Source organism: Mastomys coucha, unplaced genomic scaffold (genome assembly GCF_008632895.1).
Source record: "Mastomys coucha isolate ucsf_1 unplaced genomic scaffold, UCSF_Mcou_1 pScaffold21, whole genome shotgun sequence".
NCBI classification, from domain to species: Eukaryota; Metazoa; Chordata; class Mammalia; order Rodentia; family Muridae; genus Mastomys; species Mastomys coucha.
The window spans coordinates 16,959,357-16,972,860 of record NW_022196904.1 but is presented as its reverse complement, the minus strand read 5'-3'; the positions used below and the strand labels follow the sequence as shown (position 1 = coordinate 16,972,860).

Below are 13,504 nucleotides of genomic sequence, written 5' to 3'. Positions count from 1 at the left end.
CTAGCTGAGGATGACTTTGAAGTCAGGATTCTCTTGCCTCAACCTTCCAAGCAAATGCAAGTGTTAAAGATGCCCACCCCACAGAGTTGTGCCATCCACTGTGGTGACACTGGCCACTCCCTGGCAGTACTGAGGGCTGGAGAAACAGAAGTCTCCGACATCTACCCCTCAGTGACCCTACTATGAAGCAGGAGACCACAGGCATGGGGGTCAAGAACTGCTTCAGAATTTTCCTGCCTCCCTCCTCCTTCCTCCCTTCTCCCTGGCGACCTGGTTCTCCTCTCAGTACCAAATCTGGGCCTTTGGCACAAAGTAGATTAGGCAGCTGCCCCAGGAGGCTTGGCCAGGTCATGGCCCCTGGCCGGTGCCTGCCACACCCACCCTAGTGCCCAAACAGGGCCCCAGATCTTCTGTGACTCGATCCCTCCAAATTCCGGTGATCCGCCCCGGGTTCCAAATTGCCGAACGATCCCAGGTCCAGTGGCAGACTGAGCCAAGCCTCAACCAGGAAGGGCCTCTGAGCGACTGGGACGGCATCACCACCAACCATCTCAGACATCGGCCTGGGATGAAAATGCCATTGACCTGGTACAGCTGGTTCCTCCTCAGTGGTGAGCGAGAAGGGGTCCCCCACCCCGTCAGCCCACTCCCTGTATCTCCAAGAGCCTCAAGACAGAGAGTGGAAGCCCTTCCCGGGAGAGGGAAGGTGTGAGCCTTCTTCAGGCATGCTCTATAGGGAGAGCAACTTTGCTTCCCTCTGGAGCAGTTTGCTCTTGAGAGGAGGCCTGTATGGCAGGCTGGAGACTGCCACTAAGAGATGTCAGCAGGGAGGCTTTAGAGCAGTTTGAGTGAAGTAAGCCACAGAACTGACTAGTGTCAAGGCTTCCAGACTCTTATTTGTGTCTTGGTGTGGGTGTCTTGGAGACAAGGTCTCCTATAGCCCAGGTGGGCCTCAAAAACTTACTTTGTAGTTGAAGATGACCTTGAACAGCTGATCCTCCTGCTCCTTCCTCTCTAGTACTTGGATTTCAGGTGTGTCATCATGCTAAGTTTATGGGGTGCTGGGGGGGTTTGAACCCAGGGCTTCACAGACACTCTACAGAATGAGCTACCTCCCAAACACCTTTATGCCTCACTGATGACCTGGCTAACCTGGAACCCTCTCTGTAGACCAGGCTGCCTCTGCCTTCTGAGTGGTGGGATTAAAGGCATACACCACCACACCCAGCACTACGAAGGTTGTTGTGTTATTGTTGAGACAGGATCTCATTATATAGCCCAGGTTGACCTCATACTTGAGACAATCTTCGTGACTCAGCTTCCTGAGTGTGACCAACGTGCCCAGCCTCAGGCTACTTAGCTGTATGTAGTGAGGCCTAGTTGACAGGGTCAACCCTCAGAAGCAGGGTTCATTAGCATCTACTGTTTCCCTACTTTGAGTCCTTTCTCCTTGTTAGCAACCACCCCAAGAAGGATGTACACTTGTGGCCCAACTTCCTAGAGAGGAAACCTAGGGCTTGAAGAGGTGGCTTTCTGGCCAGGGACTCCTAACACAAATGGCAGAGCTCTGCCTTAAGCCCAGAACCTGACACTACCATCCGCATTCTCTCAACTGGGAAGGGACTGAGAGCCAGGCCAAGCCTGCAAGTGTGTCTCCTGTGAGAAATGCCAGTGCTGAGGTGTCAGACAAGCATAGCCGAGAAAGAAGAGTGAGGGCCAGCTCTGCTGGTTGAGACTTGTCCGTCTGCAGAAAAGGGGTGAGGGAGACTCAGGGTGTGGCTCGGGCTGTCGGGTGCTCCCCTAACACTGGTGAAGCATTGGGTTTGATCCGCAACACTGCATAAACTGGGTGTGGTGCTGTGTGCTCAGAGTCTCACCACTCAGGAGGTGAAGGCAGAGAAATTAGAAATTCAAGGTTATCCCTAGCCATATGTCAAGCTTGAAGCCAGCGTGGACTATCTGGGGCCATAGACAGAGAAGGGTGGGGGGATGAGGGGACTAAGAAAAAGGACAGAAAGGAAAGAGAAAGAGAGGGAGGGACTTCACATATCTCTGCTCTCTATGTGGGGGGGGGGGTCCTTGGGCATACAGAAGGAGCACCTCAGGCTGGGGTGAAAGACTGGGACAAGCCCTGATGTTTGCACGAGGTCACAGACACAGTTGGCTACATGAGCGGAGTGGCCTGTTTGAGTCTCAGCCTGGTGCCTTTCATGGAAAACTTTCTGTGTCCCACCTTGCTCTGCAGAGTAGAGACTAGCCAAGGCACCAGACCAGGTGGCAGGGGCTGGGGCTGGGGCTGGGGCTCAGTGGTAGAGTCCCTGCCTAGAATCCCCCAGTGAGGGGCTGGGGGCGTGGCTCAGTGGTAGAGCCCCTGTCTAGAATCTCCCAGTGAGGGGCTGGGGGTGTGGCTCAGTGGTAGAGCCCCTGCCTAGAATCTCCCAGTGAGGGGCTGGGGGCGTGGCTCAGTGGTAGAGCCCCTGCCTAGAATCCCCCAGTGAGAGGCTGTAAATCTTGCTTTTGTCTGACCTTGTAGACACTGTCTGAGTCGCCTTGATGTCACCATCTGAGCTACTCACCTCCTGTCAAATGAGGTGACAAGTCAATTCTGCCCCTTCTGTTCTTTCTCAGCCTGGATCCTGAACACCAGGGCTGAGATCTCCATCACCCCCGAGCCTGCCCAACCTGCAGAGGGGGACAATGTCACGCTGGTAGTTCATGGGCTTTCAGGGGAATTGCTTGCCTACAATTGGTATGCAGGACCTACGCTTAGCCTGACCTTCCTGGTGGCCAGTTACATTGTCAGCACTGGTGATGAGACCCCCGGACCAGCCCACACAGGGCGGGAAGCTGTGCGTCCCGATGGCAGCCTTGATATCCATGGTGCCTTACCTGGGCACACAGGCACTTACATCCTGCAGACTCTTAACAGGCAGTTTCAGACGGAGGTGGGCTACGGACACATGCAGGTCTATGGTGAGCCACCCCCTCTGACATCCCCGGGACTTTCCACTCTCTTCCTCGTCCTCACCCCTCCTTTGAGGAACAAAAGAGAGAAAAAAAGCATTTATTCTTTAAAATAGCATTGTGTGTGTGTGTGTGTGTGTGTGTGTGTGTGTGTGTGTGTGTGTCACAGCATACACGTGGAGGTCAGAGAACAACTTTGGAGAGTCAGTTCTTTCTTTCTACCCTGTGGAACCTAAGGATCGAACTCAGGTCATCAGGTTTGGTGGCAAACGCTTTTACCTACTGAGCCATCTTGCCAGCCCTAAAATATGCTTTTAAAGTAGGGTGCGGGGGTGCCTAAATCAACACAAAAATGCTCACCTTCTCCATTCTGGCTTCCAGGGTGATATCTCTCTTCCAAAGTCCTTCTTTGTCACTATGGCTCGGGGTACAGAAGTACAACTTGGTGGTACTTCTTGCCCTGGGGACAGGAGGTGCCCCTCCCCTCCCCCTCTGTCTCTCGCTCCGCCCATAGAGATCCTGGCCCCTCCCACTGTCATGGCCAACGACACTACGCTGGTGGAGCGTAGGGATACCCTTCGTCTCATCTGTAGCAGCCCCAGCCCCGCTGAGGTCCGCTGGTTCTTCAATGGTGACGCTCTGCCAGTTGCTGTCCGCTTGGGCCTGTCCCCAGATGGCAGGATGCTGACCCGGCATGGCGTCCGCCGGGAGGAGGCAGGCGCCTACCAGTGCGAGGTGTGGAACCCCGTCAGCGTCAGCCGCAGCGAGCCCCTGAACTTGACGGTATACTGTGAGTCTTCCGAGGCACCTGGTATCCATATCTCACAGATGGGGAAACTGAGGCCACGAGAAGGAGTCCAGAGTCACACAGCAAATCAGCAAGCAAGCTGGGGAAGGAGCCGTGGCCCCTCTTAAAATATACTTGCCTGGTCATTTTATGAAGTGCAGGTTATGGCTGATAAAGCCAGGTCGATGTAGGACCCTGTAGATGAGAGAGGGATCACACTTGCCATCCCAAGTATCTGGAGGTGGAGGGAATCTGATCATTATTAAGACCAGGCCAAGTATCTGGAGGTGGAGGGAATCTGATCATTATTAAGACCAGGCCACGGCATATGTCTGGCATGCACCAATCTCCATCTGCAGCACCACAAAAATGTACAGCAATAATCCAAGCCCCAGGGAAATGGAGACAGGGTCCCGAGCTCCCATCCTCATCAGCTGCATATTAAGTTCAAGGTCAGCCTGGGCTACATGAAGGCCTGTCTGAAAAGAAATAGGAAAAAAGAAAGATATCTAAAGAAACGGATAGCATGGACACACAGATGCTTAGCTTTGAAAAGATCACTAAGCATCATTGGAACTCAGGGCTCAGCTTCTGTGATGAGCAGGAAAAGCTCATCACAGAAGCACACAGTACTTCCTGGGCCAGCAGCTGTGTGTGTCAAATCCTAAGAATACGAATGACAGAGTTGCCCAGCCGTGGTGGGGCACCCCTTTAATCCAGGAGGCAGAGACGGGAGAATTGCTGTTAGTTCAAGGTCAGCCAGGGCTACATAATGAGGCTCTTTGTCAAAAAATAAAAATACAAATAGTAATAGTAATAGCAATAATTTCAAAAAATAAGGATGGTATACAGAAACTAAAATTCTAGAATCCTACAACCAGAGGATTCCAAGTGCCAGAAACTCTAGAACCAGAGATGAGGCTCCAGAATCTAGACTGCAAAGCCTAAAATCACAAGAAGTAGAACCCTAGAATCAAGTTCTAACACACCTGAGACACATAGATTTCTAGGGCCCAAGAAGCCTAGAATCTAGAAGCATGGGTTCTTTTTGTTTGGTTGGTTTTGTTTTAGTTTTTTGTTTTTCAAGACAGGGTTTCTCTGTGTAGCCCTGGCTGTCCTGGAACTCACTCTGTAGACCAGGCTGGCCTTGAACTCAGAGATCCACCTGCCTCTGCCTCCCAAGGACTGGAACTAAAGGCATGTGCTATCACTACCCAGCTCCACACATTCTTTTTTACAGATAAAAACAAAACAAAAGAAAAAACAAAGACAAAAAAAAACAAAAAACAAACAAAAACAACAACAACAAAAAACGAGTTCTCATGGGATGGGAAGTGAATCTCAAGATTGCAGAGTGTTAGAAGTCGAGATTCGATTGGGAAAGACTCAAGTTCTTTCTCCCCTCTACTCAACCCTGCCAGCCCCAGAGACCCAATCCAGTAGACAGAACACCTGAGGTGCATGCCTCTGTCCCCTCCAACCCCACCCCTGCCCCTCCTGTGTCTTTCCCTTCTGCCCTACAGTCGGCCCTGAACGAGTGGCTATCCTCCAAGACTCTACCACCCGCACGGGCTGCACTATTAAAGTGGACTTCAACACGTCCCTCACCCTGTGGTGTGTGTCCCAGTCCTGCCCTGAGCCAGAATACGTGTGGGCCTTCAATGGGAAGGCCTTGAAGAACGGTCAGGACCACCTGAACATCAGCAGCATGACTGCAGCCCATGAGGGCACGTACACGTGTATCGCTAAGAACTCCAAGACGCTGCTGTCCGGCTCTGCCTCAGTGGTTGTCAAGCTGTCTGGTGAGTCAACCCCAGCCTGATAGCCACCTGCTCTCTAGAGAGGCCCAGCTGGCCTGTGCTGACTGGGCCGCCATTTTCCAGAAGATAATTGGATTCCCAGCACACTCATTGGCCAGTTGAGACATGGTGATGTATCAGATTCCCCCGTTCTTAGTCTAGGTGCAAAAAGAAGCAGGCAAAGCCTGTTGCGTAGACAAGAAATGGTGAATCATATCCTCTACCTTGAGGTCAGACTGAGTGACAAATGAGCCCATGTCCCATCTTATAAGGTGGCAGAGTGGGACACCAGGGTCCATGTCCTTCCATGTAATTACCCCATTTAGTAAAAAGGCACTAGCTGCTGAGGGCCCTGCCCAACACAAGGCACAGAAACTTGAACTTCTGCCAACTAGACTGCGCATCAATTAGTCTAGATAGGATGTGGGCATGCACGAGTGGCCATCCGAGTGCTCTCTCTCTCTCTCTCTCTCTCTCTCTCTCTCTCTCTCTCTCTCTCCCACACACCCACCACAGCTGGAAACCACACACCAAGAAGCACTTTCCTCTCACCTCTGTGCCATGCATGTGGGGGTGGGCATTGAAGGACCTGAGAAAACAGAGCTCATCCCCAAGGATAGTGGCTTTGAACATCAAGTCCTCATTTTACAACAGATGTATAATCACAATATTTGAGAGGTGAAGGCAAGAGGATCAGGAGTTCAAGGCCATCCTTAACTACACAGACAGCCTCCTGGGCTACATGAGACCTTGTCTCAAAAAAAAAAAAAGTCTCATTTATTCTACCTGGGTTTCTTCTCAAATGGCCATTGTCCCTTAGGGACAGTGGAAATCGTCCTCCTCCTCCTCCCTCCCTCCCTTCTTCCTTCACTAACAGGCTGGGTCTCATGCAAAGGGTGGGAATGGACCCTCTTTCACGCAGAGCAAAGATGACTGTCGAAAAGGTAAGTGTGCCTCCTGTCTTACCTGTGAGGGTGGACCAGATGACCTCAGGGCCAACATGGGGGGGGTGTCCAAGGTCCGCAGGTAGGTGCAGGGTGTACCTAATGTGGCACTCCAAAAACTGCTTCCACACAAGCTGCCAGAAATCCTGTGGCAGGTGCTGAGATTGAGACAGAGAGACATGGCTGTTATCCCACCTGGGAAACCAACTGCGATGATGGAGGAGGCATGGTCTTTCTCTGACCTTAGAGGGATCAGTGAAGCTGCCAGTCAAAGAGAAAAGGCAATGCCTCACCTTCTCTGAGCTCCCTGGCACTGGTGTGAGAGACATAAAACCCTCCAGTCAAAGGGAGGAGGCACAGTCTGGAAGAATTTCCAGGTCATTAGGAGACATGACATTACTTTAAATTCCTAGTCTGATGGGGGAGACACAAGCCCCACTTTGGGAATATGTCAAATCTGATGGAGGAGTTCAATCTATGTAATTTTCCTATAAAAGAGACAACTATTCCCAATTTGGGGGGTCTCCAACTTGATCAGAATGTTCCACTCCCAATAACCCACAATTTCTCAGTCTGATGGAGGAGACGGAAGCTCACACCTTCTAGTGAATCTTAAACCAATGGAATAACCTTCCTAGCTTCTTGGATCCCAAACTTGATTGAAAAAAAAAATCTAGAATGTCCCAATCTGATGGAGGAGACACAATCCACCCCTTGTGAGAATTTTCCGTGTGATATAGGATGCACAGCTTCATCTCTCCTAGAGTCTTCTAACCTGATGGAAGAGTTTTCACCCCCATATTCTTGGGTCTGCTGCTCTCACAGAAAAGACACAGTGTGGAAAGAGACGTTCCAACCAACTGATGGGGGAGACAGCTCCATATTCTAGAATTTCCAGTCTGATAGGGGAGGCATGGTCCCCAGAGTTTATTTTCTACTCTGATGGAGGAGATATGGCCAGACCCTGTGGGGTTTTCCAGTTAATTACATAGGACCTGCACCATCATCCCAGGCTGAAATTAAAACCGGGGAGATGTCTCCCTGGCAAATACCACTGAGAAACAGAGTCTATGTGATCACCGTAGAAATCACCTCCAGCCTCTGTCTCCTCCCCAGCACCTCAGGGGAGCACCACCAGTGGGGGAGCTGGCCAAGGGCGGGGGAGGACTCCACACCACACTCGGGGCAGCCCTGGCTGACAGTGGCAGTGGTTCTCTCCCCAGCCGCAGCTGTAGCCATGATGATTGTTCCTGTACCGACTAAGCCAATGGAGGGCCAGGACGTGACCCTGACTGTCCAGGGCTACCCCAAGGATCTGCTGGTCTATGCCTGGTATCGTGGACCTGCCTCGGAGCCCAACCGACTGCTCAGCCAGCTGCCGTCAGGGAACTGGATCGCCGGCCCAGCGCACACAGGCCGGGAGGTGGGCTTCGCTAATTGTTCACTGCTGGTGCAAAAGCTGAACCTCACGGATGCCGGACGCTACACACTCAAGACCGTCACACTGCAGGGCAAGACGGACACTCTGGAGGTGGAGCTACAGGTGGCCCGTGAGTGAGCGGCGTGGGGTGGGGGAGGGGCACCCAGAGACAGGCATGTGCCTCTTCCTTCTGACCTGAGTGTCCCCATGTGAGCGTTTGCCTTGCCTCTCAAATGATGACATCCATCAAGGTATACGCCATATGGATATGTAGCCAGAAAAGTGGGTGTCACGTGAGGGTGGGCATCTTTTCTCCTTAGGTGAGTGGAAACTAAACCATGGGGATCCAGCCTCTTCCACCACACTGGGGAGTTGGGATGAATGCAAGTGTTTCCCCATGAGACATGGCACGAGGGCAAGAAGTTTCTACCTTCAGACACCAGGTCTTCCAACCTGAATGTACATTAGGATGCAGCCTGCTAAGTGTGTCTCCTCCATCAGACAGAGTTCTCTGTTGAGAACCACTTCTCCCCCATCAAGCTGGGGGGTCCCACAGTAGAGAACCATGTCTCTCTCATTAGAATGAAAATTGTGTCTCCTCCATCAGACTGGGACCTCCCAGAATCAGGGACCATGACTCCTCCATCAGACTGGGAGCTCCCAGAGTCAGAGACTGTGTCTCCTCCATCAGACTGGGGGCTCCCAGAGTCAGGGACCATGCCTTTTCCATCAGACTGGGAACTCTCAGAATCAGGAACCATGTCTCCTCCATGAGACTGGGAGCTCCCAGAGTCAAGAACCAGGTTTCCTCCATTAGACTGGGGGCTCCCAGAGTCAGGAACCATGCTTTTTCCATCAGACTGGGAACTCCCAGAATCAGGAACCATGTCTCCTCCATCAGACTGGGAGCTCCCAGAATCAGGAACCATGTCTACATCATCAGACTGGGGGCTCCCAGAATCAGGGCCATGTCTCTTCCATCAGACTGGGACCTTGTCTCCTCCATCAGGCTAGGAGCTCCCAGTCAGGAAGTATGCTCTTATAGTCCAAGGCTATGTCTTCTCCATGAAACTGATATCACCCAGAGTCTAAGGCCATCTCTTCTCCATCAGATTGTCATCACCCAGAGTCAAAGGCCATGTCTCTTCCATCAGACTAGGAATTCCAAGAGATCTTCAAGTCCTTGTTACTAGGGCAGGTACTCTGGACAGGTGACCCAGATGGAGAACAAGAGTCTGGAGTCTTGCCTGTCGCATCAGACTAGACACTCAGAAGTCAAATTTCCGGAGCCAGGACCAGTCTGGACCCAGCCACCAGATGTCTGGGTTCTCACAAGCGCACTCCCAAGCCTGTGCGCCCGGGGATTCCTTTTCAGCCTCCTTTGTCACAGTCCAACTGGAGGACTTCATGCAGCACCAGATCCCAGATCATGGCACAGGCTGAGCGGGGCGGGTGGGGCCCTGGGGAGGCGCGGTGGGCGGGGCGGCGGGAGGGTCCTCCTGCTGACTGACAACCTCCTCGTCCCCGCCCCGGTTCTCCTGCACAGCCCTGGAGTAGCCACCGCCGCCTCTTCAGCACCAACACAGGCCGCTGAGACCTGGAGAAAAAAACGCGCTCTTGCAGCATCTCCCCGCATCCGCCCCTGAGCCCAGGACCGCTCACCTGCAGAACAGACGCGGGCCATGGTCCCGCCATCCTGCCTCCATCTAGACTTAGCGCCGAGCTGTGGGAGAGCTGCCCAGTCCATAAACGTCCCAATGAACGCACGTGGTTGTCAGCCTCTCTTTCCACCGCCGCCAGCCTGGCCAAGCGCAGCTAGTGTCCCTTGCTTTGGTACCCACCCCAGAGCATGCCCAGGCTGGGCACATGCGCACCTAGGGATGCTTAACCCACGCCTCCTCTGCTCCAGAGCAGAGAGCCTGGTGCCTTTGCATAGGTGTGCAGCTTACACGGAAGTGTATCCTATTCCCCAGTGGGCTAAGGATCGGACCTCTCCAAAAAGTGTGGAGTAGGAAAAGTTCCACCTTACTGGGTAACTCCTGACTTCCTAAGGCAGGGTTACTTTCCCTCAGAGAATGGTGTTTCTCAAGGGACTGTCCAGCACTTTCTGGACCTCATCCATCACGTCAAGAGCGCAATTGAACACTGTGGTGCCTGCCCGTAATGCCAGCAGAGCTGGAGGCAAGAAGATTAGGAGTTTAAGGCATAGCCCGGTCTAGGCAACGAAGATGAAGACCAGCCTGGCTGTATCTCAGAAAAATTTAAAAGCTATAGAGAAACTAAAGGGAGCTTTAGTTTCCCTGGGCTGAGCTTTAGAATGCTCAGAAGCCCATTGTTGAGAGTAGAGTGGAGTCCCCACAATGTCATCAGCATAGACTTTCATCTTCCTTAGTGCAGGGCTTTCAGTTTCTCAATCACCTCAAGTGCCCGAATGGCTGTCATTTTTTTCCTGGTTGCAAGGGAGGGACTCTGGGAAGTAGTCTTTCTCTTGGGTCTATTGATTGCCTCCGAATGATGTCAAGACTGGTCAGAGAGAATAATTCCAAAGTGGGAAACGGACAGCCTCTGCTATGATGGGTTGAAAATTCTGCCTCCTCAGCCAGACAAAATGGCCTCTTTCACATGCAGCCCCCTGCGGAAGAACCACAGCCACATCCCAGAAAGCCTAGGGAACCTGGAATGCCACCTGAGGCTGTGTGGATGGGGCTTTGCATGAGGGGTGGATGCTTAATTAGGCCAGCAGGAGGGGGAGAGGGAGGGGACCTCTAAAGATTCTAGGTCAGGCTAGATTCTGTGCCCTTAGTACAGGGAAGCAAAGGTGTCCCATCACCAAGCCACGCATCCCTCTGGGCATCTCTAGGCACCATCTCAAGCCAGTTTAAGTCTCCTTCATTTAAAGTCCATGAAAGGACAATCATCACAAGATAGTGACAGTTCTTGTAGCCAGGTTTTTTGGTGAAGGCACTTAGCTCTGGGTTCTAAACCCACAAGAGAATGATAATGAGCATAATGTGGGTAGTTTTATTTTTCATTGCTGAGGAATGAACCTAGGACCTTGTTAAGACTAAAAGAGCTCTCTACCACTGAGCCACGCCCCCAGCACCTCACTGGGGGATTCTAGGTTCTACACTGAGCTATGCCTCCAACACAGCCCATTCCCTTTGTTTTTGTTGAGGCAGATTCTTGCCATGTAGACCAAGTTGGCATAGAACTTTTGATCCTGCCGCCTATATCCCATCTAGTGTTGGGATTCTAGATTTGTGCCACATAACCAGGTTACTTTTGTCCTTTTACTTCATCAGTTCCTGTAACATCTGTTATGCATAGGTCCTGCCAGTTCTGAATTTCACAAGTTTTGGGAGTGCTGTAAACTTTACTCCAGCTATTGTAGTTCCCAAGGCCACCAGGAGAGGGCACAGGTCGTGTTTCTGAACAGGCAAAAGGTAAACCTCAGCACGCTGGGGGGATTGGCTCTTTGCATCATTTCTTCATCTGTAACATGCACGCCATCATAGTACTTACCTCCTAACACTGAAGAAGCTGTAAATATGCAGAAAGAAACCTGCACCAAGTGTTGTCAATAATGCTCACGACCCAGAACAAGGTAGCTGCCTTTAGCCACAGACAGATAGAAAACAAACACATTTATCTGAAGCTCCTAGTGTTAGAGCTATTACAATTCCTCAGTGAAGGGAAAAGGATGTGGCTCAGTGGTAGAGCCCCTGCCTAGAATCCCCCAGTGAGGGGCTGGGGGCATGGCTCAGTGGTAGAGCCCCTGCCTAGAATCCCCCAGTGAGGGGCTGGGGGTGTGGCTCCGTGATAGAGCCCCTGCCTGGATTCCCCTAAGGTACTAGTTGAGGGCATGGCTCTTGACTAGGATGATGAGTCCCTGGGTTCCATCCCCAGTAGATGGGGAAAAAACAACAATAATAAGTGCTTCTACAATGCATCTTCCCACACGTAAGAGTCTTTCTCATTTTGTGTAATACTTAATAGACATGTCATGAAAATAATTTATTCTGCCTTCCAAGAAAATAATAGCCCTAAGCCACTGTAAATTTTTGGAGTTGCAATATCACTTTCAACAGTGTCTGTAACCTGTGATATGGATGAAGTTTCCGAACTCCCTTCCAAGCTTTGCTTTGAAAGGGGCTCCAGTCCCCAAAGCTCCTAAATGTTTATACACACATCAGTCTCTGTGAGTGTGAGGCCAGCCTGATCTACAGAGCTAGTTCCAGGAAGCTAGGCAGCCAGAGCTACACAAAGACACCCTGTCTTAAAAAACCTGCACACACACACACACACACACACACAAACATACACACACACACACCATAGCTAGATGAGACAGAGTAATCCCGACTCTCAAGATACTAAGGCAGGAGGGTTGCTTTAAATTTGAGGTCACAGCAAAAACCTGTATCAAGAGAAACAAAAAAAGCAGTTGGAGATTTGCTGTGTGGGTGGAATGCTTGCCTGCCATGCATGAAACCCTGGGTTCGATCCCTGCACCACATAAACCCAGTGAAGTGGCATCCAACTGTAACCCCAACTCTCTGGATGGAGGTGGAGGCCGGGGGTCAGAAGCTCAAGGTCGTTCTCAGCTATATATCGATAAGATCCAAGCCAGCCTGAGGTACAGAAGACCCTGCCTCTGCCCAGCTACAGTGAGTGGTGCACAGCTTTAATCCCAGAACATGGAAAGCAGAGGCGAGAGGATCTCTGTGAGTTTGAGGTCTGACTCGTATGTGGGATACTTATGTGGGCTCCAGGCCAGCCAGGGTTACACAGTGAGAGCCTGTGTGAAACAAGACAAAACAAAGCAACACAAAGATACCAAGCAGAGGGAGCTGGAGAGATGGCTCAGCGGTTAAGAGCACCAACTGCTCTTTCAGAGGTCCTGGGTTCAATTCCCAGCACCCATGTGGTGGCTGACACCCATCTATCCTGGGATCTGATGCCCTCTTCTGACATGCAAGTATGTACATACAGATAGAGCACTCATATACATAAAATAAGTACATAAATCTTAAAAAAAGAAAAGAAAAGAAAAGAAAAAGGAGGGAGAGGAAGAAAGAATCCAAGCAGAGGGGGAGAAGCAATTTGTCCTAATGTTAAATTAAGAAGTAGGATGCTCAGACAGGTCACTGGTTCTCTACCACCACTGAGGCCACCAAAAGCAGGTAGCACTTGGAGCCTTCTACCAGCACAGAAGGAGAGAGAGACAGAGAGATAGAGATACACACACACACACACACACAGAGAGAGAGAGAGAGAGAGAGAGAGAGAGAGAGAGACAGACAGACAGACAGACAGACAGACAGACAGACAGACAGACAGACAGAGACAGATAGAGAGAAAGAGAGAAAGAGAGGGGGAGATGGAAAGCACCTCCAGGACATCTCTAGCTTCTTCAGCCTCGTCCCCAGATGCCCTTTCTCAAGCATCTGCCATACATGGACTTGGGCTGGACAGGGAATGACCTTGAAGCCACACACACAATGGCCCAGTTGCCTGTGGAGCCCAGCCAGGAGAAGGAAGGAAGTCTGACCCCGTTTTTTTTTTTTTTCTCTACAGACTGTAGCACCAA

General features: G+C 51.3%; 1 protein-coding gene across 1 annotated transcript; it reads left to right on the top strand.

The window, feature by feature from the left end:
* Nucleotides 1-425: 425 nt before the first annotated feature.
* Ceacam16 (CEA cell adhesion molecule 16, tectorial membrane component) lies at nt 426-9,680 on the top strand. Its single transcript, XM_031384211.1, has 6 exons — nt 426-611; nt 2,629-2,973; nt 3,479-3,754; nt 5,275-5,553; nt 7,718-8,044; nt 9,461-9,680. Exons 1-6 carry the CDS (start codon nt 569-571, stop codon nt 9,469-9,471), a joined length of 1,281 nt encoding a protein of 426 aa, XP_031240071.1. The 5' UTR covers nt 426-568; the 3' UTR covers nt 9,472-9,680.
* The last annotated feature ends 3,824 nt before the right edge of the window (nt 9,681-13,504 follow it).